The sequence below is a fragment of the Pinus tabuliformis genome, chromosome 8 (genome assembly GCF_031772625.1).
Source record: "Pinus tabuliformis cultivar Carrire ecotype Pingquan chromosome 8, CPIR1, whole genome shotgun sequence".
In the NCBI taxonomy this organism is placed as follows: Eukaryota; Viridiplantae; Streptophyta; class Pinopsida; order Pinales; family Pinaceae; genus Pinus; species Pinus tabuliformis.
Window position 1 is genome coordinate 1,330,681,366 of NC_142294.1, and position 25,872 is coordinate 1,330,707,237.

The window sequence follows — 25,872 nt, forward strand, 5'->3', positions numbered from 1 at the left end:
GCTCCCGATTCGCTCCCAAACCAGGAGCTTTTGAAAATGTCGCTCCCTACTCCCGCTTCCAAGTAACCTTGCTTTCAACAAATCATAAGCCTCCCAGTCCACTAAAGCAAATTCAATCTCATTGCGAGGAGATCACTTATCCCATTGAAAGCGGGTTAGTTAGCAGTGGCATAGTTAGAAAACAGACTGAGAAAAATCAAGCTATTGAGGTCAATCACAGTGCTTGTCGGACTTATGTGTCACCTTTGACATAATATATTCAAAATAAGATTGGGCATATCTCAGACTCTTCAAATATTTCATCCGATTTTTTCAAGATCAAGACAGAAAATCTACAATGGTTGCATTTTCAACGTCACAACCTACCAGAAGCAAAAGTAAAAATAAAAAAAGAAGAAAGAGGTTTGAATCTTGATGCATTTGATGGTCGGGAATAGCTCGATATTCGGATAGGTCGATGTCCTAGGATCTTCAAAATTCAGCATGGCACATCAGAGAAGCAGCCAACCAACTTGCTTGAAAGTCAGCATATTCTCAGTACGCACTACGTTGATGACATCTACTGCCATAGGGCATCCTCTGTGTTGTATTTCTAACACTACACTCTTAGATAGGATTTCATTTTTGTCATTAGTTAGTTTCTTTTTCATGCGTTGAAGTTTTATATTTCACATGTTAGAATAGTTTTTCTATTCCAGCAGATGTTTTATATGTTTTATGATGTATACATGATGATTTTGATTTTGAGTAGATATCTATTTGATGTACTTTTGTTTTCTTGGATACACAATTCTGGATTTTCACATTCCTTCAGTGAAGAAACGTGTCCCCATGTGAAGCGAGATGTTTACCACACTTTGTCAATAGTCTGAGAAAGCATTGTACAAGGAAGTGGAGAAAATTTTTCAAAGATCAAAGTCATTAGTCAACATGAATTCCTCATTGTAAACCCAATTTCTACAAGGTCTATTGGAAGTGATGCTAGTATGGTCATTTAATTATATAACAACACCTAGGTAAGCCTTTGATTTTGGCAAAGGATTTCATCCTAGGAAGTTTTTTAACCTCCCCGAATTATGTGTGTTTGTAAACACGCATAATCAGCAGAGTTTTTCTTCCAACTATAACCCCAAAGCTAGGGTGGAATTCGTTAACAAGGTCTTAGGTATGTCCTAGTGTTTATCAAATCTATTGTAAAAGTGTTTTTAGGAACATTTTTAGTGCATGGTCCCTAATAATCAGAACATCGTGACTAAATTATTTTATTATAAGCACACTTGGTTTCATATTAGATCATATTGTGTCATAGAATTCAGTAATGTCTTGACAGTCTATTATAAATGTGTATTTCCCCTTCTAAGGGTTGAATTAATTGTAAGATTTCGATGTATAATATTTTATTGCATGGTCCTCACAATCAGACACCGTGGCTAAAATATTTAAGGGTGGAAAAATAAGCAAGCCCCCAAAGAAATTGAATTCTTTTTGTGGAGGATACAGCCCTAAGGCTAGGGTTTGAAGGGTTTATTAGGAATTTCTAAGTTTAACCCGTTAGAAAGTCTTCTTGTACTATCTGGTTTATTTCTTCCTACTTGTTTAATTACTAAATAAGTTACTTACCATGAAAATACTAAAAATAAACACAAGTACAGTATCAACATCTACAGATCATCAACTGAAGGAAAACAAGCAAACAAGTGACACCATTATTTTTGGACCAATATCCCTGGAAAAACCCAATGCGGGAAAACCGGTGCAAATATTCAGAGGGTTTTATTATTATGCAGTTTTCAGAATACAACCAAGATGCCAGAAATGGCTCACCCAACAGAGAATGCCCTCAGCAGTAGTACCTCTCCTTGGAGACAGATATTCCAGCTGATAAATCACCAGATGAACGATCCCACAGCAAAAATTGCAATTCCCACTACTCTATGTCACTCTGATAGGGACTGTGTCACCCTATCTGGCTCACCAGCTCCCAATCTGTCCCACGAAATCCTCTTGGCACTGCTTCTTGGCCCTGCCTCAGCTATGTTGCCTCTGCGTCAGCTTATGGAACTTCTTCGTCAACCCCTAGACCCTCTGCGGCTCACAAGCTAGCCTCTCCTGTCTCTATGCAGCTCTTGGTTGCCTCTACGTAGCCTCTAGCTGCGTCTGCGTCAACCTCTCTAGGCTCTGTGTTGTCTCTCGAGTACCAACTCTGCCTCTTTGCTATGTATTCACTGCCCGTCGTTGTTGATCATTGATTCTATCTCTCTTATCAAACCCCGCTCTAGAGAATAAAATGACTGATCACTCTGGTATGTTCTCCAACTAACCCTCAAGCCTATTCTTATACTTTTCTCGTTGGTCCATCAATGGCCAAGATTAAATCTCGAATCAATGGCTAAGATTAGATTTGGCTTGATCCATGACTTTTGGACCCTTCTAAACCAGTTTTATATTAATACCCATTAATATTTTATTTTTCCTAAGTTTAGACTTAGGAACTCCATTAAAAATATTAATTATTTTAATACCTCCCAAACCGGGTACAATCTATCCAAACAATTTCTGGGTCTTGGAGATCTCATGTACCTTAGCCTCTCCACCAATTTTCATGGCTAAAGCACATCCGATGCTACCCCAAATCAACATTTATCTCATCCAGGTGTGACATCAAGCCTTATTGAGCAAATTTGTTGGGGTTTTGAGGCAGATCTGGGCCTAGTAAGCCAAGATCTAACCTCTATCCCTCATCCAAGCTCAATGTTCAACCAAAAAAGGAAGACACTGGCCGTACAAGGTAAATTTCTTGGTGATTTTGTTGCAAATTTTATGGTTTTGCTAACTTCTTAGTGATTTCAAGGGTTTCAAAAAAATTTAGGGCCTCCCAGGCATAATTGTTTCCTTTTCCAACCTTGTCATGGGCCTTCTAGCCCTCGCTCAATGAGTTGTAGCCTGATAGGGCCTTCCACCTCTGGCACTGCCCTTAATTCTCCTTGTCGCAAGCCTTTCTAGGCCCTAATCCTTGAACCATAGGCTCCTTAGGGCCTCTAACCCTCTCGATAGCCCCTCTAGGCCTTGTCGTGCCCTTACTGGGCCTCCTTTAACCCTGTTGCAGCCCTTAGAGGGCTTCATTGTCCTAGCGATAGGCCTATAGGCCTTTTCTTCCTCATCCTTAACCTATCTAGACCTTGAACCCCTCATTGTTGCCTTTCCTTGGCCTCTTTCACTTCATCGCTTGCTTTTATAGCCTTAGCATTCACCTTTCCTAGGCTTCAAGCCTCATCACTGGCCTTATTAGCCCTTCTCTTGCCCTCATATCTGTCATCTCTTTATTGGCACTAGTGTTTGTCTCTAATAACGTTTTGCAAGTGTTTCAAGTATTTTTGGGGAGCTAACTTTGTGTTTGCAGGAAGACATTCTCATTGGAAGCCTAGTCACTCATCTACATGGCCATTTGGCCACTTGGTTTGCCTCTCTATCCCTCATTCTCATCACTTTTTTCATATATAATTCTGAAGCATGTCATGACCATGGCATAATAATTAACTTCTTGTGATCTCTTACCATTGGCATATCATTTGCATTGATTGGGCTTGCATTTTCTTGGCATATCTTGTCATTTTGGAGGACTGTCATATTAATCTAGGGTCTGATATATGCATCATAAGGTCTGATCATAAGCGTGACAGTGGTGTGAAATGTAGCAGACATTCATCTAATTCCCTTAGGCTTGCATCCTTGACATCCCTTGCATATTTGTTTATGATCTTGTTGTTGGCAAAGTAGCTTGATTGAGCTTCCTCTCTAGTTCTTCTCTTACATGCATTTGCATTCCTGCACTCAAGCATTCACTATTATCAATCTCTCTTAAGAACATAAGTACTCTAAGGATAATTGACTAAGATAATTTTGCTACTCTTGTTCTCTCAAAGTATCATAAGCTAAAGAGTATCATTGTTGAGTAGTTCTGATTGTGAGTTTGGTGAATATGCTCTCTTTGTCTAATTGATAGCTACCATTATTGTGACATTTGTCTTTGAAGAAAATTCTCACTTGTCATTGCTATCATATTGCTACATACTTTGGTGTACTAACATGTTGTTTCTTGAAAGCAATGCTTCACATCTAAGTTTATAATCCTGCTGATCAAGTCACTCTTAAAGCACTTTATTGATCATCATAGTTGTGATGAGAGTAATCTCGTGAATATCTAAGAATTGCTAATTGTGTTCATCAAGAATTGAAGTTTCCACTTTTGTCTCTAGTTAGAACATTGGCATTGTCATTTCACGAGAAATTGATCACCATCGTAATCTTGGATAATATAAGTAATCCCAACAAGTTGCTAATTATGTTGAAATATTATCATTGTCTAATATCGCTAAGAAACATTGGACTAGCATATCTATTGTTATTTCAAGAGAAATTGTCTATTGTGATATTGGTAATCTTGATAACATCTCTTGGCGCCATATATTCAGTTCATTGAGCACTTTCTTTGGGTGAAGATTGTCATTGTGAATTGTTAAGTATTTCTCCTCATTGCTCCAAATTGAATTTACTTAAAACATTTAACAACTTCACCTTAAAGATCATCACTCATATTCTGCATCCACATTCTAGGATTAGCCTTGCATTAATTAACTTACCTCGAAGCATAAGCTTGGTTGAAAGACTCTAGGACCACCTTTCTCACCCAACTTGTGAAGTCTAGAACATCTCTTGCAATTAACACAGTGACCTTGCAGTCATTAGAGCCACAATCTCTCAACGTCGGAGGCATCGGGTGGTTAGAACTCCAGGGAAGGTATCATTAATATAGCCTTTGTTATCTTTCCCTGGGTTTCTCTCCACAACCTACACTAGAGACTAGTTTCAAAACAGTAGAGAGGAAGGATTCATTTAGATAGGCATCTAACTTAAAATTTATCAAGTTCTTGCATTTCACTTAGTTTCTAGTGTCGCATGTCATATAGGATAGTGTGCATCCTAAGCAAAAAACTATTCATCCGGTGACTTGGTAACTAATTAAGCAAGTAATTTTGACTCCATTAAGGCACTGGTCTCTCAATTAATTTAATCTAATAACTGAACTTGCTAATCATAATTAACCAAGTTGCTAGGCCATTCAGTTGTGTCTACTGGATATGTCGATAGTTGATAGGTATTTCAACCTCATATTTCATAGGGACTACTCCCCATAGCCTATTGTAGGGAGAAAACTAGAACGAAGAGGGCAGGGATCAGAGTGATAGCCCCTACCCTGAGTCGCTGTCGCATTCACCTGTATAATTTTGGCGACGACAACACTCATATTTGATTGGATATTGGTTGGTTGACTTGGTTGATCAAGGATTTGACCTTCGACTAGTCGTTGATGTACTTGGACTATGTATCTCTTTATTAAACATTCGATGAAATTCTAATAGAAGAAATATTTGGAAAGGGTTTTCCCCCTTGAGGAATTTTTCCCAGGTCTTTGACCAAATCTCTATGTCTCTGATGGTTGCCTTCTATTGTGCATTTACTGTTCTATCTACAATTTCTTATTATTATTGGAAGATTGAACATAATTGGATAAAGTGATTGATATTGGAAGAAGAAATTGTCTAAGTGATTATTGCAGCATAGAACATTGAAAAATTAACATGGGAGGCTATCATGATGGTCAGTTTTGTCTATTATTTTTGTTGAAGAATCTTGTGAATGGTGTGCTATTATCACTGATGTAAAAATTGATGAATTGAACTCTCTCTCATAAGGAATGATTCATTGGGTTTTCCCCTTTTGGGTTTTTCCCTGGCCATTGGCCTAATTTATGTTGTATTTTGTCTCATTGATTTACTGCGATCTCTATTTCTTTATATTGTTAGTGGTTTTATTTTCTCATGTGTAACTGCTTGATGATAATTGGAATAATCTAAAAGTCATATTGAATGCTTTAAAGAAATATGTTGCATCATTAGGAGTAGTTACTAGATTTGAAAAATTGGTCTACCCTTGTCTACTCTAGAAAAACAACACTTAATGATGGAATCATGGATAAAAATGTGTAAAAGAATTAATCTCGTTACAAGCAATTATAAGATTAAAAGACTCTATGAAAATCACCAATCGCAATAACACATTTTGGTTGAAAGCAAGTCGGAGAACATGTGACATTTTCTGAAAGGTTGAGGCTATTTTTTCGAGAAATTGCATTGAAAAACCATGGCAAGAAATGTTGATTGATAAGGATAATGTTAGGGCTATTGGATAGTGACATATTGACTGTATCTTATGACTGAAACAAAAGTATGCATCTTACATTGAGATTCAATGTTATGACCGAGAAATAACCTCTAGTATTAAATTATAAGACATCTGGTTATCACTGATTGATACTCCTCTTTTAGCCAAAGGGAGTAAAAAGAGTGTTTAAGCTGGCATGCAATATTATAGGATTGTCTCTTCATTTACACTTGAGGAGCTTGGAGGAATCCTTGATAAAATGAATATTCAATGAAAGGAATTGAAGCATAAACCAAAACTCTCTTGATAAAGTCAAGACATTTTACAAACCTTGTACTTCATTATCTCTTTCACAGCGGGTCAAGGACATAAAGATATGTTAAATTAAAAATTATTGAATGAATTTGGTTCTAAAGTATTGATGGCATATACACTACTTGCACCTATTACTATAGACATTTGGGTGTTAAGATCAGATGTTTGATCCAGAATCATTAAGTCCATTAAAGACTAAGACAAAGTATTGTCACTACTACTACAATGTTTTGAAGAAGCTGAGCTACTTATGTTGATAGAGCCAAGAATGATCGATTAATTGATGACCATGAAGGATTCATCTACAAGACATAAAGATTCTAGGGTTTTGGACGTTGAAATATCTAGAGTTTGTAAACCCTAGCAAACAAAATACGGCTTGAATAATAAAACCCTAGGCTTTATGAACAAACCCTAGGATTGGAAGTTTCTGCTGAAAGTAGAAACCCTAGATCTTGCAAGGAAGGAATGACACCATAATGAGCATGTGGATGAAGCTAATAAAGTTGTAGATGGATGCAAGAAGACCAAAGATCAAGAGGGAGTTGACATTCTTCTCAAAGAAAATTATTTTATATCTCTCTTCCTTGATTATTACTATTATTGTTGTTTTACTATAAGTTAGTCTCTAGTCTATGAATCCTTTGGTTGGTTGTAATTGTTCTTCCATGGCCTCCTCATGAGGATTGCAAGTACATAATGAACGCTACCATAACTTTGGTAGAAGATGGTAGAACAGAGAAATGTTGTGACAAAAGGACTCTCCCAGAAATAAGGATTTGTGAAAGATTTATCCTAATTGGGATATGAGCTCAGAGAGAGCAGACAAATCAGCAAAATTGAAGTATGTCTTGATCTATGCTGAAAAGAAGTCAATGGTGACTTCCCAAATGAATTATGCAGTAAATGGCAACTTGAGAAAAGTACAAAGTGAAGGATTACCTCAATAAGAGGGAGAAGACTATGAAGGGGCATCTTGTCAGTTACACTTCTGATAAAAGTTTATTATCCTTCTTATTTCTATTGCAAATTACATCAGATGGACGTAAAAATCGTCTCTCTTGATGAAAGAAGTGCACATAAGAGCTACCTAAAGTTTGTGAGGTACATGAAGAAGTCTTATACTTGAAAGCAGAAAGAAGGCTTTGTATAGGATCAAGGTTGATCCTATATGATTTTTTTTCTGATGAAAGCAGAAGAAACCATGTGTCAGCGAGAGTTACATTGATTGGAAGATTTTCTTTAGAGGGAACAATCAAACCTTCCTCGAAAACCCTTGTTTTAGCTTCAGAGGTAGTTGATCTATGGATTCAAAATGAAGGATTTTTTACTAGATAGTTGATTTGCTCCAACAACATTAGTAGCAGAGGGAGAAAATCAAATCAAGATTGCCATGGCAAGATCTGCTTCAGAGAAAATACCCAATTAGGGTAACCTAAAAGTAGCCACGATGATGGATCAAGAGAAGGAAGTACATCAATATATGGTTGAGCCAAGGCATATAGCTCAACATGTGTTGAAGTACCATCACGGTACAGTTGATCATGGCACATTCAGTGATGGTTTGAGATATGACTCAAACAGTGATGTACAACTCCATATGCTTACTAAGCAAGGAGTGCATATGATAGGAAGAGTACTTCAGGACGATGCTTCAATTTGAGCTCTACTATGATTTCTTGTACAAGTAGGAAGTAGAAATTTGTCGCACTGAGAACTGCAAAAGCAGAGTACATTGCAGCCCGTGAAGCTTGTACTGAAGCAATGTGGCTTTGGAAGCTGATTGCAAGATTGTTTGATCAGGTGCAGATGATATAATGACCGGTCCACTATCACCAAGCAAATTGTCCCAAGACAAGCTTGGAGTGATTAAGCATGTCTCTCAACAACATCAGAGGACAGTCATTCTTATGAAGAATGGTCCTATATCTCTCAGTGAGAGAGGGTGTTGATATGATAGCATCATGGATAGTCATTCATTCTCCCTATGTTAAAGATATTGACCAATTGGGGAGAATGGTCCAACAAAGGACAGTGGTTCTCCCTATGTCAAAGATGTTAACCAGTGCATAGCATTCAGAATCAGGCATGGCCTCTCCAGATAGGATGAGGAGCTCATTCAACATTAGGCTCAGTCTCTTCAAATAGGATGAGTAGCTCATTTAGCATTAGGCCCAGTTGCTCATATAGAGTGTGGCCTTTGGAGTTTCACTGGGAGTCAAAGAGATTGACCAAGATGGTGAACCAAGGCTAGTCTAGGTCAGGAGTACCAACCAAAATTATGCGTCAATGGTACCAACCAAAGTTGTGATGATTAGTTGATGCTAAATGTTTTTCCATGTGTCGGGAATACTGACTAGTATTAGGGATCAAGAGTATCGATCAGTTCTGGCCACTAGTTGATGTTGATGATTTACCATATGTCAGAGGTGCTAACTAAGTTATGGTTATTAGATGATGATGATGTTGATGATGCTAACAATGATGTGAATTGTTATAACATTTTTATAGAGAAATTTGTCAACATGAGAACATCTAGATAGTCATTATGAATACCACACTAGTTAAGAGGGAGCGTTGAATTTTGTAACTATGGCCAACCTTCATGATTAATATTTTGATGTATTTCTATTGCGTAAAGCATGCTCTTCATGCTTGTGACGAAAATATTGGAACGCATGCTATTCATGTCCTTAGCAAAAAGAGAAAAATTGAATTTTTGGCTCCAAATGGGCCAAATCAGCCTCCTCCTAATCAAGTCGACCCAACCTCTAAAAGGCACCCATTTGGCCAGCAAGAAAGATATATATAAGAGTGAATTGACCTCCTCTTATGGCAATTCAAATCTCTCTATGTTGAAGACAATTTGCATGATTTGAGGCTAGAAGAACGTGACGAATCTAAGATTTGAAGAATTGAATTCATGTGTTAGTACTTTTGTTGAGGGACCGAAATTCTCTGTACTCTATGACAAGATCAAACCTTTGTTTTCTCTCTTTGTGATGAAGGACAAATCACTGTGCAAATCCTTTGTTGAAGAGCGAATTTGTCTCTTTGTTATTGTTGAATTTCTATCGCTATGATGGATGAATCTAAGATAGAGTGTTGAATTTTGTAACTATGGTTAGTCTTCATAATTAATATTTTGATGTATTATTATTGTGTAAAGCATGTTCTTCATGCTTGTGACAAAAGAAAGTATTAGAATGCACGTTCTTCATGCTTGTGACAAAAGAAAAATATTAGAACGCATGTTCTTCATGTCCTTAGGAAAAAGAGAAAAATTGAATTTTTAAGAATTCAATTTTTGGATCCAAATGAGACAAGTCAGCCTCCTCCTAGTCAAGTCGATCCAACCTCTAAATGGCACCCATTTGGCCAGCAAGAAAGATATATATAAGAGTGAATTGACCTCCTCCAATGGCAATTCACATCTCTCTATGTTGAAGACAATTTGCATGATATGAGGCTAGAATAACGTGAAGAATCTAAGGTTTGAAGGACAACTTTGAAGGATTGAATTATGTGTTAGTACTTCTGTTGAGGGACCGAAATTCTCTGTGCCCTATGACAAGAATGAACCTTTGTTTTCTCTCTTTGTGATGAAGCACAAATCATTGTGGAAACCCTTTGTTGAAGAGCGAATTTTTGTCTCTCTATTATTGTCGAATTTCTATCTCTATGATGAACGAATCTATGTGGAAGAGTCAAGCTCTGTGGATGACAGAAGGCAGACCTAATCAAACAAAAAATTATGTGGTAAGATGACTTGACTAGGAGAATGGACTAGATTTGACCCAGTGTTTGACTAAGATGTATCTCTGTTGAACTGAAGAATTTCTCTATTGAAAAGGTTGTTGGGTTTCTCCCCCGTGTGGGTTATCCTAGGTAACTCTTGTGTTCTTTGTTTTTGGCTAACTCTTCATGATCCTAATGTCATAAATGTTATACTATTGATGTCTACTATGTATTTACTTAATGATGAAATCATGGATAAAATGTCTTAACTATAAGGAATCAAATCATTAAAAGTACTTACCAATATAGAATACCTATATAAAATCAACATATAGAAACTGGAAAATAGATGAGAAATAAATGTTGCCTCCAACATACCTATCGTAATGTTGAGGCTAGCCATCACAATAGATTGCAACTAACGCTAACGCCCAAATTGAGAATCTGAATGATCCTCACTCCAATCTCCATATCTGTTGCAGATCTGATCTCCAATAATACCGTTGAAGCTTTGTGAGATCTCTGGGTGAAATTTCCTCAACAGTGGGTTGAGTTTTTGACCAACTCACAATATGAAACCCAAGGGTTTTGCTCCCGGGGGTTACTGAAATTGAAAACCACGTTCCTAAAACCTCTCCAACAAGAAAATATCACAACTCCAAGATATCCCCAAATGTCTTGCTTCTCTTCCTTTTAAAGGCTTGATGGATCTTTCTTCACTTTCTAGAAGCACTTTTTTTTAATTATTTTATTTCCCACTCTAGAAGCTTCTCCTTTTAAGTGACTTTTATTTTATTTTATTTTAGTCACTTTTCCTTTTTCCTCAATTAAGCATTTCCCCTTTTTATATAATTGACTAATTAAAGTCGATTTTAATCTAGGAAAACGGAAAATCTTCCTCTACGATCTCTCAAGCCACTAAAAGTCACTTTTCACCATCCCATCCTATAGATCTCTTCATTCCAGTTCCAATGAGCTATTAGACTAAGGTGCTTCATCAAATATTCTTCCCAAAATGACACATTCAATGTTTTTAATTAAATTATGTTGATAATAACCCTATTTTACGGGATACATCTAAATGCAACATAACCAAGAATGAACTATGCAAAACTGCCCCCCGATAGTGAAATACAAGTGAACTCCATCAGACCCCATAAAACTCCTCCAAAACTCTCCAGGCCCTATAATGACGTAATCTCACTCTTGTAAAATAGGTGCCACCAACCTAGAAGTCCATCCTGACTGCACCATAAGGGAAACTGAAAATGGGGATATTACATAGACTCAAAGCATTCACTTTCAAGGTAGATGGAATCAAGTATGAGCATGTTCTATTTTCATCCCTCTTATAATGCATGTCTATATCCTCAACCAAGGATTGGAGGTGGTGGTGGGTCACCACCCCCTAAAAACAACATGCCTCTCTTTGGTGGTTACCCTAGTCAAAACCCATGCCCTAGCAATGACAAAAGGTGTGCCTCATCTAGGCCTTCCTATGCTCAAACATTTAGACAATCTTTTGCCCCTTTACATTGTAGTGATGTGGCTTCCTCCAAACCTATGCGAGGTCAGCTAAATCGAATGTCATCATTGGGAAAGACCCTGAATTTCACCTGGAAGCCTTTTCTATTTTCTGCATCGACTTTATTCATGACAAAAATATCATTGTAATATTTTTCACACTGAATCCCAAGATAATGTAGAAATAATTCTACACCATCATCCTCTACTTGTTATTTCTCGAATCCTTGTAGCATGTACAATGTTCTCACCCAAGAAACAAAAAATTGCCTATCATCATCAGAAATAGAAGCCCTTGCATGCCAGACAAAGAATACAAACTGTTGTTGACTCATCATAGAAGTTGATCTTTGGCATCCGTCCTTGATCCTGCTTTGAATATGAAGCATCTTGAGGAGGAAGGACATGTAATGAACCTAATTCAGAGATAGCTATTATTAGTTGGGTCTCCTAAAGGTCATGTTCTTTCAGTGTGACTCACCTCTTCAGGGTTATATAAACCGAAGCCACTGTTTCAATGTAATCAATCATTTGTCTTATTCGATATGATATATATTTCAATACATATTACTGTGTGTTGTGTGTGTCTTAATCTCTACGCTCTCTGTGCAAGATCAATTATGAACCAAATACCTTCATGACATTGGTATGGAGGAAAAACAGCATGTCATAAGCTTTACAGATTTAGCGCAGAAACAAAATACATAATTTAAGTAACCTATGTTATAAGCTTTAAAGAATCAGAGCAACAACAGAATAGATAATATAAGGAAACTTGCAATTTCTCCATTTAATTCAAAACTGAATTTGCCTTATATTTGTGTTATACAATCAATTCCTTTCTTTTGCAGCACGAAAGATTCTTACTTGGCGTGCTCTCACACCAAGATGTGATAAATGAGGTAGTTCTTGCAAGAGGATGACTCCAACAATATTTTCTCCAGCTGCCTTAACCTGAAATATAATCATTACACCTGCCAACACTGTAAAACATGGCAGTTGAAGCAAACAAAAAGAATGAAAGCTCGCCCAGAAACTCCCATAGAATTAATTAAAATATATAACTAAAGGTTGTTACAAATAATATGAAGAGGACCTCTTCATCACCATCAGCTTTGTTGACAAGTAGAATAACCGATCCTGAAACAGCTGCAGGCAAGGAACCTGGAACAATTTTCTCTACCTGAAAGAGAAGGAATTAGCATTCCAGGGAAAATAAGGGACAATAAATAGAGGGTCAATTTACATAACATTAAAACTATTTTGATATAAAAACATTATCAGTAGCTGTAGGGTACATATCCTTCTAAGCAGTTTCAGCATTCCAGGTACACCGTATTTTAACAAGTACCCAAAAATAGGGTGAAAATCCATTTAATATTCAACTCCATTACCTCGACCAGAGTGCCAATAGCCTTTCCAGGAACCAGAGTATCCCAACCTTGGCCTCCTGATAATGATCGCACTGCCTTTAATAGAAGAGTGCAAAGTTTGGAAACCTGAAAAACAACACTAAACATACCATGAAGAAAGAAAGTAAGATCAAAGCCATTGCAATGGTACGACTTGCATAGGTACATCAAGAAATCAAAGCTGGTGAAGAAAACTAGCTTGCTTAAAAGCTGAAATAAATACTGCTCTCTGACTCTGCTAACAACTTGAAGTTCATTATGTTCAACCAAGACTGTTCTCTTAACTGGAAAGTAACTAATCACCCAAAAAAAAATTGTATTGTTAGTACTGCTTGTTGGGTGAATGTACAATAAGATATGCACACTGTATATAATAATTTCACCTAGGACACCTGTAAGAAGGCACTGTGAGGGCATGCAGTTCACGAGTAGTAATTTCTGCCTGATTAGTGGATTTAATTTGCGGCTGTTAGCACAATGATCTCAAAACTGAAAACATAATCTAACTTAAGTTTATGTAGGTAAAAGTAGGAAAGTATCAAATATAAAGCAAATCCACAGAAAAAAAGCTAATAATTTTACCTTGCACGGATTTCAGCTTCTGTGTAGGTTCTCACAGTGTTCTCTGGAATTCCAAATGCATTTCCTAGTTTCTGCAGGGTTCATGGAAAGCATCAATATTATGTCTAAATATATCAAACTATTGGGTTATAAATTTATAATCATCAGCATCATGGTAGGGATCACAGGAAATCAAAACTGTACAAAAACCTGAACTCTAGTAGGGAACACTTGCAAGAGAGAATCTGAATATGCTTCAGCAAGTCGGTGTGCTCTGTCCAGTGTAGCCTTCACTCTCAAGGCCCAGATAATGATACCATTCTCATTTCCTGAGAAGAATTAATAAGATTAAAGAATTTAATCATTGGATGAAAGGAACCTTCATCCAGAATTATTTTATCTTAGAAAGTAAAAGAATGGGACATATAGACCGTTTGTGTACATACAAGAAAACTAGATCGAAAACACAATATATCGGAAATAGTAAACTGACCAAATCTTCATTCAATGAAGTGGTTAGATACATCCAATATTGCATATGGAACAACACACCCTCATGTCACTAACCTTCTATCTCAGGAATACCCTCTTTCTGCCAGCACTGCAGCTCATTCTCAATCGCTATACACTCATTTTGCTGCCAGCCAGACAGCCCAAGTTGACGAATCCCAGTCACAAGTCCTCCTAAAGGATGATCCCAGCTAGTTGCATTTCTGAAGCTTGCCTCCCGAACCAGCCATGATGGGCCTCCTCCAGCCTCAACAGCATTCACAAACCTGTTCCATCAACAATGCATACTAAATGAGAAATCCACAATGTGTTTATGCAGACAATCATTGCAAAGAAGAACCATCCTTTTTAAATCATTTTATTCAACTAATCTTTAAAAGTTGTCAATGCTGCCTTTTATAACAGGATTGAACCATCTATAAGCCTCCTTGCTCAAGAGAATAATTATCAAGGAGAATTAGCAAAATAAGAACAGACAAGTCCCAAATACTGGAGGCCAGATGAACACCACAAAGCAGACTCAAGCAATTGACTAAGTTCTGCATGCCAAAGTGAACCTGATAAAGAGAGTCGCTCACATTTTATCAAAGTTCAAAGGAAGCAGTTGTACCATATTTTTCAAAGGATCAAGATCATTAACCATCAGTTCTTGAGTCATTGTAAACTCATTCTGCAAAATTTGTAATGTAAATGACGCTAGTAAGACTGTGTACATATGTAACAACCTAGGTAAGCCTTTTATTTTGGTGACGAATTTCATCTTACAAGGTTTTTCGCCTCACTAATTCATCTATGTTTCTAAACACGAACGACCGTCAAATCTTTTCCCTCCAACCTCACCCCAAAGCTAGGGTAGAATTTATCGTCAAAGTCTTAGGTGAATCCTAGTGTTTTAATAAAGTCTTTTGTAAAAGTGATTTGAGAATAACTTAAGCTAATTGGCTAAATTATTTTATTACAAGTCACTTAGTCTACTAGATCATATTGGGTCGCAAAATTGGGTAAATTATTTGAGGGTCTGTAACAAATGGGCATTCCCCTTTTGAGGGTCAAATTATGTAAAATCTTATGTAAAAAATATTTTAGCGCATGGTCCCTCATACTTAGACACCATGGCCAAAATATTTGAGGGTGGAAAAATAATTAATCCCCTCAAGTGTCAATTAATTAATTTTTTTGGCCAAAATATAATCAATCCTAAGCCAGAAAATTAATTAATTAGAGCCAAAAAATTAAATTCTTCAAGTGGAAAAAATCGTGAATCTTAAAGAAATTACTTTTTGGAGGCTCTCCACCAAGGGAATATTGGAATTCCAAGAAAAATTGGACCCTTGGGCTTTGGTGGTCAAGTCAAAGTCAAATTTTTGAGGACATTAACTCAAATTAATTATTTTTGAGCTAAATAAAAATGGGATTAATGAGAAATTCAAAAAATTCGAAAAAATAATTATTTCAATGGCAGAGATTAAAAGATCATCAAAGATTTGTCAACGGCCAAAATTATTTTGACAAGGATCAAGCCAACTAACCGTTATTTTCCACTTGGAGGATTTATATATAAATTAGAGGTCATTTGTGTCTCAAGATATATGATGTTTGGCTAATAAAACTCTATAAAGCTTATGTAAAGCTATTGTCACACTGGGAACGTTTTGAATAATCATAATAAAAGACTTTGGGGTGCAGTTCATTGTGTCTTTGATCTTTTAATTTGTGGTATGTATTGGGTACAGGCATTTCTATGTTGTGCTTTAAATTTTTATTGAATCGTTATTTTATTGTAGATGATAAGTACATTCTATTGATAAGTTTTGAGTTTATCTTAGGTGATCTGATTCATTGTTGTTCTAACGGTTTATTCTTGAGAAATTATATAGTGTTTGCAAGTTCCCCAGCCCTTGGGCTCCAAGTTCACAAACTGTGGGCACAGACTGACTATGTTTGGATCCTGAATATTTTTTATGGTTTTCTAACTTTGCTAAGGTTGTGGTTTGGCATTTATCTTTCGAAATACATCTAGCCATCGTCAAAATTAACAAAACAAATATTTCTCAAAATTTCTCTAAGCGTTATACACTTGTATATTTTGTAAATTTAGTTTGTATCAGTGTTGTTAAAATCGCGATAAAATCGCGATTTTATTGGAAAATCGCGATTTTTTCGCAAAACCGATTTTATCGCGATTTTTATCCATAAAAATCGGCCATTTTTTTTATACGCGATTTTTTCGAAAAAATCGCGAGTTTTTCAAAAAATCGCGATTTTTTCGAAAAAATCGCGATTTTTAGCGAAAAAATCGCAGGGCACGGGGGCAGCGGGCGTTTTATATGGAAATTCGATTTTTTTTTTATTTCATTGAGCAGTCCGCGCGGAGGAGGAGGAGAAGAAGTGAGGGAGAGGAGCTGAAGGGTTGCCGTCGGATTTGGGAGCGAATCCAAGCGTTTTTAGGAGGAATCCAAGCCAAGATCACCAATTTGTCCATAAACCAGGTATGTAGATTAATTTTTTTTTGTTTTGCTTCTATAAAAACTTTGTTTTTCATTGTTTTTAAAGAATTTTTGGAAATTTTTCATTGATTTGGGATGGGTTATTTGTTATGACTATGAGAACCAATTTTTTATTTTTATTTTCTCATTTTTTTTAAACATTGTTTATTTTTTTTGAATTTTCATTGTTTTTTGGCATTTGCCATTGGCATTTGGTTGGGTAACTTGGGTTTGGAAATTGGGATTTTGGAAATAATTAACTTGTAATTTTGTAAATGCTAAATTGTAATTTGTATTATGTAATCCTAAATTCTTATTTCCTAATCCTTATTTTTCCATAGGTTTGCAAATTCAAAATTCAAAAACAAACATGCCAAGGAAATTGGATCCTTTCTGGGAATATGGTGACCCTAAAACTCCGAATGATAGACAAAACTTGTATTGCAAGTTGTGTGGAAAGGAGATATTCGAGGGGGTGTACAGGTTGAAGTTCCACCTTGCACAAATCCCTGGACGTGATGTGGTGCCCTGTCCTAATACAAATGCTGAAATTATCCGAAAAGCCATGAGAGCATTGGGAGAATTAGAGCACTCTAAAGAGGCCAAAGAAGAACTCAAAAGGCAACTAAAAAGGTCAGCTGAAGGAAGTGGGCCAAGTGGCACTGGTTCTACTGCAGCGTCAGTCAATCCGGTAGCTGCATCATCATTTTTTGTTCCTCGAACCACACCTGGTGCACAACCAACTATCGGTTCAATGATGAAAAGAACTGAAAAAGAACAAGTTGACAAGTTGATGACAAAATTTCTCCTCTGGAGTGATATTCCTTTCAGCATTGTAAGGAATAATCCATTTTTCCAACCTACTGTTGATGCTATTGCCAGTGTTGGCTCGGGGTACAAAATCCCTTCTCTTCATGATTTCAGAGGCCGGCTTCTTCAAGATGAAAAGCGTGACTGCACCCAAAGATTGGAGGATTTTAGGGAATCCTGGGCACAAACAGGATGCACTGTTATGTCAGATGGTTGGACTGACCAAAAGGGGAGAACCCTTATAAACTTCTTGGTTAGTTGTCCCAGGGGGACTATGTTTATCAAATCTATTGATGCAACTCATCAAATCAAAGATGCAAAAAATTTATGTGATTTGCTGGATGTGTTTATTTTGGAGGTGGGTGCAGAAAATGTTGTCCAAGTCATAACGGACAACGCTGCAAATTATGTTGCTGCTGGTAGAATGCTTATGGACAGGCATCCTACTTTATTTTGGACACCTTGTGCTGCCCATTGTATTGATTTGATGTTAGAGGACATAGGGAAAATTCCCTTTGTCAAAGAGACTGTTGACTCATCAAAAACCATCACAAAATTTATTTACAATCACACATCTGTGCTTAGCTTGATGAGAAAATGCACCAACAACAAAGAGTTGGTGCGCCCCGCCATTACACGGTTTGCGACGAGTTTCATATCTCTTCAATCCCTCTTGAAATCTATGTGGGATTTGAAGAGAATGTTTGTTTCAGAGGAGTGGCATTCTTCGCCAATGAGCCGCAAACCAGAAGGAGAGGCCGTCTGCAGACTTGTTTCATACCAAGAAGACTTCTGGGCGGGAGTGCAGGAGGTGTGTGCTGTCACTGAACCTTTGGTAAAGGTTCTTCGGTTGGTAGATGGTGAGAAGCCCGCAATGGGCTATTTGTATGAAGCCATGGACAGGGCCAAAGAAGCCATTCGGTCCTACTATGATGACAAGGGAGATGATGGGTTCCAGAGACAACTCCTTCTATGGAACGTCATTGATGAGCGATGGAACAACACACTCCATCGTCCCATTCATGCTGCTGGGCTTTTCCTGAACCCTGCATTTTCTTATGCATGTGGGTTTGATTTTGATGCTGAGATCATGGATGGATTATTAACCTGTGTCCAGAAGATGGTGAGAACTCCAGAACAACGTATGGAGATCTCTAAACAAATTGAGACGTATAAGATGTCAGGTGGCACATTTGGCTTTGATATGGCTATCTTTGATAGGACGGCCAAAATGCCAGGTATTTTTTAGTTTGTAACTTTGTTTCAAATTTCATTGTCTCTTAAAATTCCATTTTTTTCTTATGTTTATTTGTAATTTTGTTGTAGCCGCATGGTGGAAGACGTATGGTGGCAGAGTACCCCTTTTGCAAAAGCTTGCCATACGCATCCTCAGCCAAACATGCAGCTCCTCGGGATGTGAGCGCAATTGGAGTGTATTTGAAAAAATACACAACAAGAAGCGCAATAGGTTAACAACTTAACACTTAAACATTTAAAATATTGCAAATTTCCAAATAAATTTTTGAATTCATTAAACAATATTTTTTTTTATAATATTAATTATTAATTATTATTTCATGAACTTTGTACAGGTTGGAGTCCCGTAGACTTAATGACATGGTCTATGTCTACTACAATCTTCGATTGTGGGTGAGGCAACTAGACAAGACACCTGATATGGAAGCCATCTCATTGGATGAGATTGACACCACTGCTGAATGGAGGGTTGAGACCGAGAGGCCTCTCATGGATCCCACTGAGGATTGGTTAGTGCAGGATGAGGGGGAGGAGGAGGAGGAGGAGGAGCAGGAGCAGGAGCAGGAGCAGGAGGAGGAGGAGGAGGAGGAGTTGGAGGAGCAGGAGGAGGAGGTGACACCGCCTACCCGGGCTACCACTAGAGGACGTGGTCTCTGTCTACCTACAGTAGCTGCTACTTCTACAGCTACTTCTTCAGCTTCTAGAGCACGTCAGACTCCACTGCCATTTCCACCACCACAGGCACCAGCATCTTCATCTAGGGGGAAAGGGAAAGCAGTGACATTTTCTCGCAAGAGGGGCAGAGGAAATCAATAGGATTAGAGTCTTAGACTTTCATTTTATTGTATATGACATTATGACATGATGAGATACGTTATCATATTTTTTGTTGATATTTTGAGGCTGAGTTGGGACTCAGGACTTACTATTCAGGACATGATTCAATGTTATGTGTGATTTTAGCGCTAGAAATGATATTAAACATCTTATATATTAGTTTTTTTATCATATTTATGTGTCAATGTATTTATTTTATGTTGTAGATGGTTTAGATATTAAAAAAATTGAAAAAAAATGAATATTTTTGTGCCAAACGATTTTTTCCCGATTTTAACGATTTTTCCGCTTTTTTCCCGGCGCCGATTAAATCCCGATCGCGCTTTTAACAACATTGGTTTGTATAATTATTTTGTAAATTATTTTTATTTTTCTAAACCTTGTTTTGCACCTAGGGTTTTGAGATTTTTTGAATTTTTTGTATATATTGGAGTTTTGGGTTATTGAAAATTTATTTGAGCAGGTGATATCAAAGGAAAAGAGCTCGATCTAGGCCCTTGAGGGTAAAATCTAGCCTCAAAAAATTTTGCAAGGCAGAAATTGAAGATCTAAAGCAAAATATTTTTTTGGAGCATGGATTTAAATTTTTTAGGGCTCCTAGGCCCAACATCCTCCATCCAACCTATCACTGCCTCTTCCATGCCTCTCACCCTCTTCTCCTTGCCCTTGATCGTGGGCTTTCAAGCCCTTGTAGGGCCTGGCCGCAAGCCTTAAGGGCTTCAGCCTCCATCCTTGACCCTAGACGGCATCCCCTTATGGCTTGTCGTGGGCCATTAAGGTCTCTAAGGCTTGGTTGCAGCCTTTTTAGGGCCTCCTCCTCCCTTTGGCCCTCCTCTTCCTCCTCCTGGCCCCTCACTCTCCCTCTCGACCTCCTCCTTGAGCCCTCTGTTGCCTCCTTGAGCCCTTTGTTGACTCCTTAGGCCTCTCAACCTCCTCTTTAACCCTCACGGCAGGCCTACTAGACCTCTTTCCCTTAGCTGCTAGGCCTATTTGGCCTCTCCTGTGAGTTATTGCCTCTTTCTTAGCCTTCTAGCCCTCATTTGCTCTCATTCATCTCTGAAATTTTTTGAAACTAATTCATTGGTGAGTTTTGTAGAAAAATTGGCAAGAAACTTGTGTTTTCAGGTGACCCATCCATTGGAAAAAATTTGGGAACTTGGGCAAGCAATCTTCAAGCCTTGGGTCTAGGGTTTGATCTCTAAACCCTCATTTTCTCTCACTATTTGCTACAGCTCTTTGAATACATGTTCATAATAGTGAATAAATTTAAATTTAAATGCCCTAAAAATCACATATAAATTGCCTAAATGCACTAAGAAATTCATGGTAAAAATTTACTAGTCATTTGGTGAATTGGGCATTTACTGATTTCATGACTGATATCTCTGCGTAAAAGTCTGACCAGATCTGATTTAATCTGAAACTACATCACAAAGGGTGTTTGTTAACTCAAAATTTCAATTTGGAAAACTTGCTTTGGCATCTAGAAATTGTTTGGTATTTTGGGGCAAAAATTATTGCATTGATAGTTCACTATTTTCATACTTTTCTTACTATTGTCATAAGTGTTTTTAGATCTAATATAACACTGAATAATACATCATAAGAGGGTTGGTGATCTCATACTTTCACTTGGCAAGTCACTAGGTGTTTCATTGCTCATATTTGGTTCTTACATGCTTGTCATTTCTTGGATCTAGAGTGGCTTACTTGTTGTTGTCCTAAATCTATCTTAGTAGTGAACTATATGTTACATAAGTGATTTTCATTAGTTCATTGTGTAGAAGATGTATGCTATTAGAATCTAACATTTACTTGTCTTGTGTTATCTCTAAGATCATTAACTTAGCACTTAAATCACTCAATAAGCACTTACACATCTAAGCTCTAATCTTGTTGGATGGTTCAAATTACTTTGGGAATTTAAATTTAATTTCCATTCAAGTATCTCTCTCTCTCTTGGGTATTTTTACCGCTCAAACTAGCAGGGGACCTAAAAGACTAATGCTAGGCCAAGGGCACAAATGGACAGTTAGCCCACTATCACCTTAGCTAAGGCTCCCTTCTATTTACAAACTTTCACCATTGGAAGGAGACTCAGTATATTAAGCTATGTCACAAGGTTCATCGAACTTTAACCTTGAGGTTCGAATTTTGGTGAACCTTAAAAAGAATTTGAGGTTCGGTGAACCTCATCGAACCTCATAGCCATTGACCAAGTCCATAGATCAAAACTCATAACTTCATGTCACAACTCAAGCTTGTAATTTATCCTTGTAGTTTCCATGTCCGTGATAGCATTTTTTATGTTTAATGATGTTGATTTCTTACTATTTTATCCTATAATTCATTTTATATATATAGACGAACCTAACAACGAACCTCATCAAAACATTCGAACTCAAACCGAACCTAATCATTGTCGAACCCAAACCATGTGAGATTGATATTATGGAGTCACTGAAGAAGGAAAAGTCAATGAAATGATGTGGAGTGACCCAAGCAATCCCTTTCCCGAAAGAGATAGAAGGATAAGGCTTGCTTGCTTTCTAAGCAACGTACAATGTCTTCTAGGGAAGAGAAAGGAGGATTCAAGGGTCAGGTTTATGGGATATGACTTATGAAGGAACTTCTCAATCCCTAAAATCCTTATTGTGATTAGTATCCCAGATGGTTCTTGAAGAAATGTCTTTCCAAAGGAGGGAAAGGAGGGGGACCACACGGGGCCAAGTGGAACCAGTCTAGGATAGGGGGAATGTGTATAGCAACCAATGATATACTTACCCTAGACATGGTGGGGAAAGGATCAAAGAAAGTATTTTCAGTTGAAGATGTTGCTTTGACCCTATGAGGTACTGGCCTTGGGGATGGTAGGGCAAGTTTTGATCTCGGAGCTAGGGCTTGGCTTTTCTCCAACTCCACAAGATCACTTCGCTAGCCTTCTAGGTCAGGGAGAAGCAACCTTGCATCTTTTATACTTCGATTGCGCAAAAGGAATGGCTTATCAAGGTCAAATTCTTTGATAGAATTACCCCTAGGAGATTTCGCTCGTATTACATGGCCCATACATTGAGAGATGTTATAATAGAGACAAATTCCACAATTTTAAGTAGTAAATGCTTGTGGCAATTAGCCCTAGAACAATGAAAATCCCAGTCCAACGCATATGACAAAAGTAAACAAGAATAACAATAAAAAGCATATATTTACATGTAACAGAATATAACCAACCATTCACAATTGACAAGAGAGAAGCTCCAATTCATCCTCTACAAAAAGTGTGAAAATCTCATGAGAGATAAAAGATCCAAAAGCAAAGTGATGCTGAGCAAATGAGCTCATCTCACTTGTATTTATACACAACTTAGGAGTTCGAATTAGCCTCCTTGGCCTACATAAGCCCCAAAAATAAAATAATGTTCTAATATGTCAACTTTTGGTGACAAGCCCAACAAACTAGCTTATAAATGAAAATGTAAGCCTCTCAAGAGGTCAAATAATAATCTATGCATGTTGTAGGGCCCTTTAAAAAACCTAATGAGGTCCATGGGTGCCACAATGAAGAATAGGACCCTCAAAAGCAGTGGACGAGGGGTTGGCCCCTTGTAATAACATGTGGTGTGACATATGGGGGCACACAAGTGTCCTCATGTGTCTCCCAACAAATCGAAGATGCTCGTAGATCGCCCGCAACGGCTAGGATGATGGTGTAGGTGATGCCACATCATCGTGCAAGTCTTGGATCATCTACCAAGTGTATGGTATAGATCTGGGGTCAGCTAGGCATGATGGATCAGGTGCATCCTCCTTGTCCAATAAGTGAACCACGAGCAATCTCTGAATGGCAGTGGGGATCCATGGAGTGCAATTTGTTGTTGTGGAGGCCCATGGCTCTCAACGCTCACCCCACATGTGCCAATGTAGCCTTCTGGGGATTAGGACCTCGTATAGGGAGACCAAACCCAAGATGGAAACCATCTACAATCTTGTATAAGATTGAATACGTCCCCTAGCCTTCCAATACAACAAGTCATTAGAGAAATCGAGTAAATGAGCTTACCTAATCATGGACCACAGGTGGGGACTTCATAATAGCCTTCCCTTCCATAACAAGCTTTGGGATGTGCCAGTGTCTTCTAAACTCCAAATGGGGTTAACCAATAATCCTACTAGGTGGTTTCTACTTCTAAAGGGGATAATATAGAAAAGGTACATCCTTTAAGTGATGGCATGTGACAGATAAGTGAATGAAGTAGGGAATGAGAAGGGGCAGTCTTGGGTCACATGTTGGGGTACAAGGGTAGCTAATAAGAGGGAAGCCAACACTTGGGTTTATAATGTATAGGAGGGAGAAATCGTGGTACATGAGGTGCCCTGGGCTTGATTTTTCCATCCTCCTTTTTATGCCTTTTGTCTTTTTATGATTTTCTTTGATTAACTGCTCCAGGCTCAAAGGGTTAGAGCATGATGTATAAGATACAGCAATGAATTCCCACCTTTAAGGTGGCGCAATTCATCGCCCACCAGGGGTTGGAACAATCATGGGTTCCTATATGATGAAGAAGGCTCATAGAACCTTGTTGAATGTAGCCATATATGTTTTTATCTTTCTTTTCAGCTGCATCAACCTCCGGATTTCATTCCAGGCCATGACCCAAGGTGTGGGCAAGGGGAAGGGGAAAGCTAACCCTATGTTGACCCAATGGAGGAATGCGGACCCAGGAGGGAGAAATGATGAATGGGGTAATAATGAATGGAAAGAGGGTAATATAAGCGGATAAGGGGGCGGGACCACACAACCAAAATCGGGGTTTCCTGTGAAATGCCATCCATGGAACCAAATGGTCAATAAAAGAGATCCCATGGGACTAGAATCCAAGGTTAATTCCTAAAAGCGGTCTAGGGTACAAAAGCACAGACGTAGCCCATTCTTTCTGCCCATTAATCCATGCCCAAAAGTGTCCATGATAAGCAAACTACAATACTCAATTTCCAAATGACAAGGCATACCTTTAGATTTGGGAGGCCCACCTTCAAACATACGATCATGGCAGATGGGCGAGGGACCACATGGCTGGCTCATTTAGATTCGGGAGGCCCACCTTCAAACATACGATCATGGCAGATGGGCGAGGGACCACATGGCTGGCTCAGGTGGCGGTGAGAATGGCACAATGAACTAGATGGTCGCTACAAGGGGCTATCAACTATCAGTTGAGGACCATCTTGGAGTAAAAAAAAAAAACTCCTAGGGATATTACCCACAAAATGGTGGGTAACAAGTATTTTGGCATCTAATTGGCATTGTTGTGATAAGCATCTAATTGAACATTGCTAAGGAATCATTGGATAATTGCTCTAAAGTAAACACATAATTTTGTTTTGCCACCACATCTTAAGAAGCGTTGATAATTTTATTGCTTATCTTAAGCATTGGCATATTTAAGAATTATTGGTTGTATGGGGTTGAATCATTCTATGTAAGAACCTTTTCATTGCCATTTGCTTTCTAAATTGTCTCAAAGCAATTGTCATTATTAAATTGTTATTGCTGATTGAGCATCTTGTGGAAGATAAGTTTATCTTTGGATTGTTTAATATTAGCACTTGATAATTGACACATTCTTGGTAATAAGATTGTCTTTCCATTTGTTGTTAAGTACTCTTGTCATTTAAGATTAATCGTAACTAAAGTACTTGAATCACATAAGCAATCTTAACCTAAGAATCATTCATCCACCTTGCATAAGCAGTCTAAGTCTAGTTGCACTAATAATTTACCTCCAAGCATAAGCTTGGTTAATAGACTTCAGGGCCACCCTTTCTCAACTTCGCTTGAGGGATTCAACACCTTTCTAGTGGTCAACACGGTGACCTTGCAGTCGTTAGAGTCACAGTCTCTGCAGCGCCAGAAGCATCGAGTGGTTGGAACACAAGGGGAGGTATCGTTAATCAAGTCTTTACTTGTTTCTTGTTGACTTCCAACACACAACCTACTCTAAAGACTGGTTCCAAAACAGTCAAGAGGAAGATCATACTTAGAATAGGCATATAACTAAAAGTAACCAAGATTCTTGCATAGGTCTTAGGATTTGCATAGCATATAGGTTAGTGAAGCATCTAAGCAGCAATTGTCCATCTGATTACTGGGTCTCTAATTAATAATAAGCTATAAGTTGACTCCATAAGGCACTGGTGTT

The 25,872-nt window shown here is 37.9% G+C and overlaps 1 protein-coding gene across 1 annotated transcript in view; it reads right to left on the reverse strand.

The window, feature by feature from the left end:
• Positions 1-12,615: 12,615 nt before the first annotated feature.
• LOC149240377 (phosphoglucan, water dikinase, chloroplastic-like) overlaps positions 12,616-25,872 on the reverse strand; it is a 246,842-nt gene continuing 233,585 nt past the window's right edge. The window contains exons 10-15 of the mRNA XM_089373687.1: positions 14,340-14,548; positions 13,983-14,101; positions 13,794-13,864; positions 13,194-13,311; positions 12,896-12,982; positions 12,616-12,753 (exon numbers count right to left, since the gene is read on the reverse strand). Of these exons, the coding sequence (XP_089229813.1) occupies positions 12,631-12,753; positions 12,896-12,982; positions 13,194-13,311; positions 13,794-13,864; positions 13,983-14,101; positions 14,340-14,548 (727 nt within the window). The 3' untranslated portion in view covers positions 12,616-12,630. The remainder of the gene's footprint in view (positions 12,754-12,895; positions 12,983-13,193; positions 13,312-13,793; positions 13,865-13,982; positions 14,102-14,339; positions 14,549-25,872) is intronic.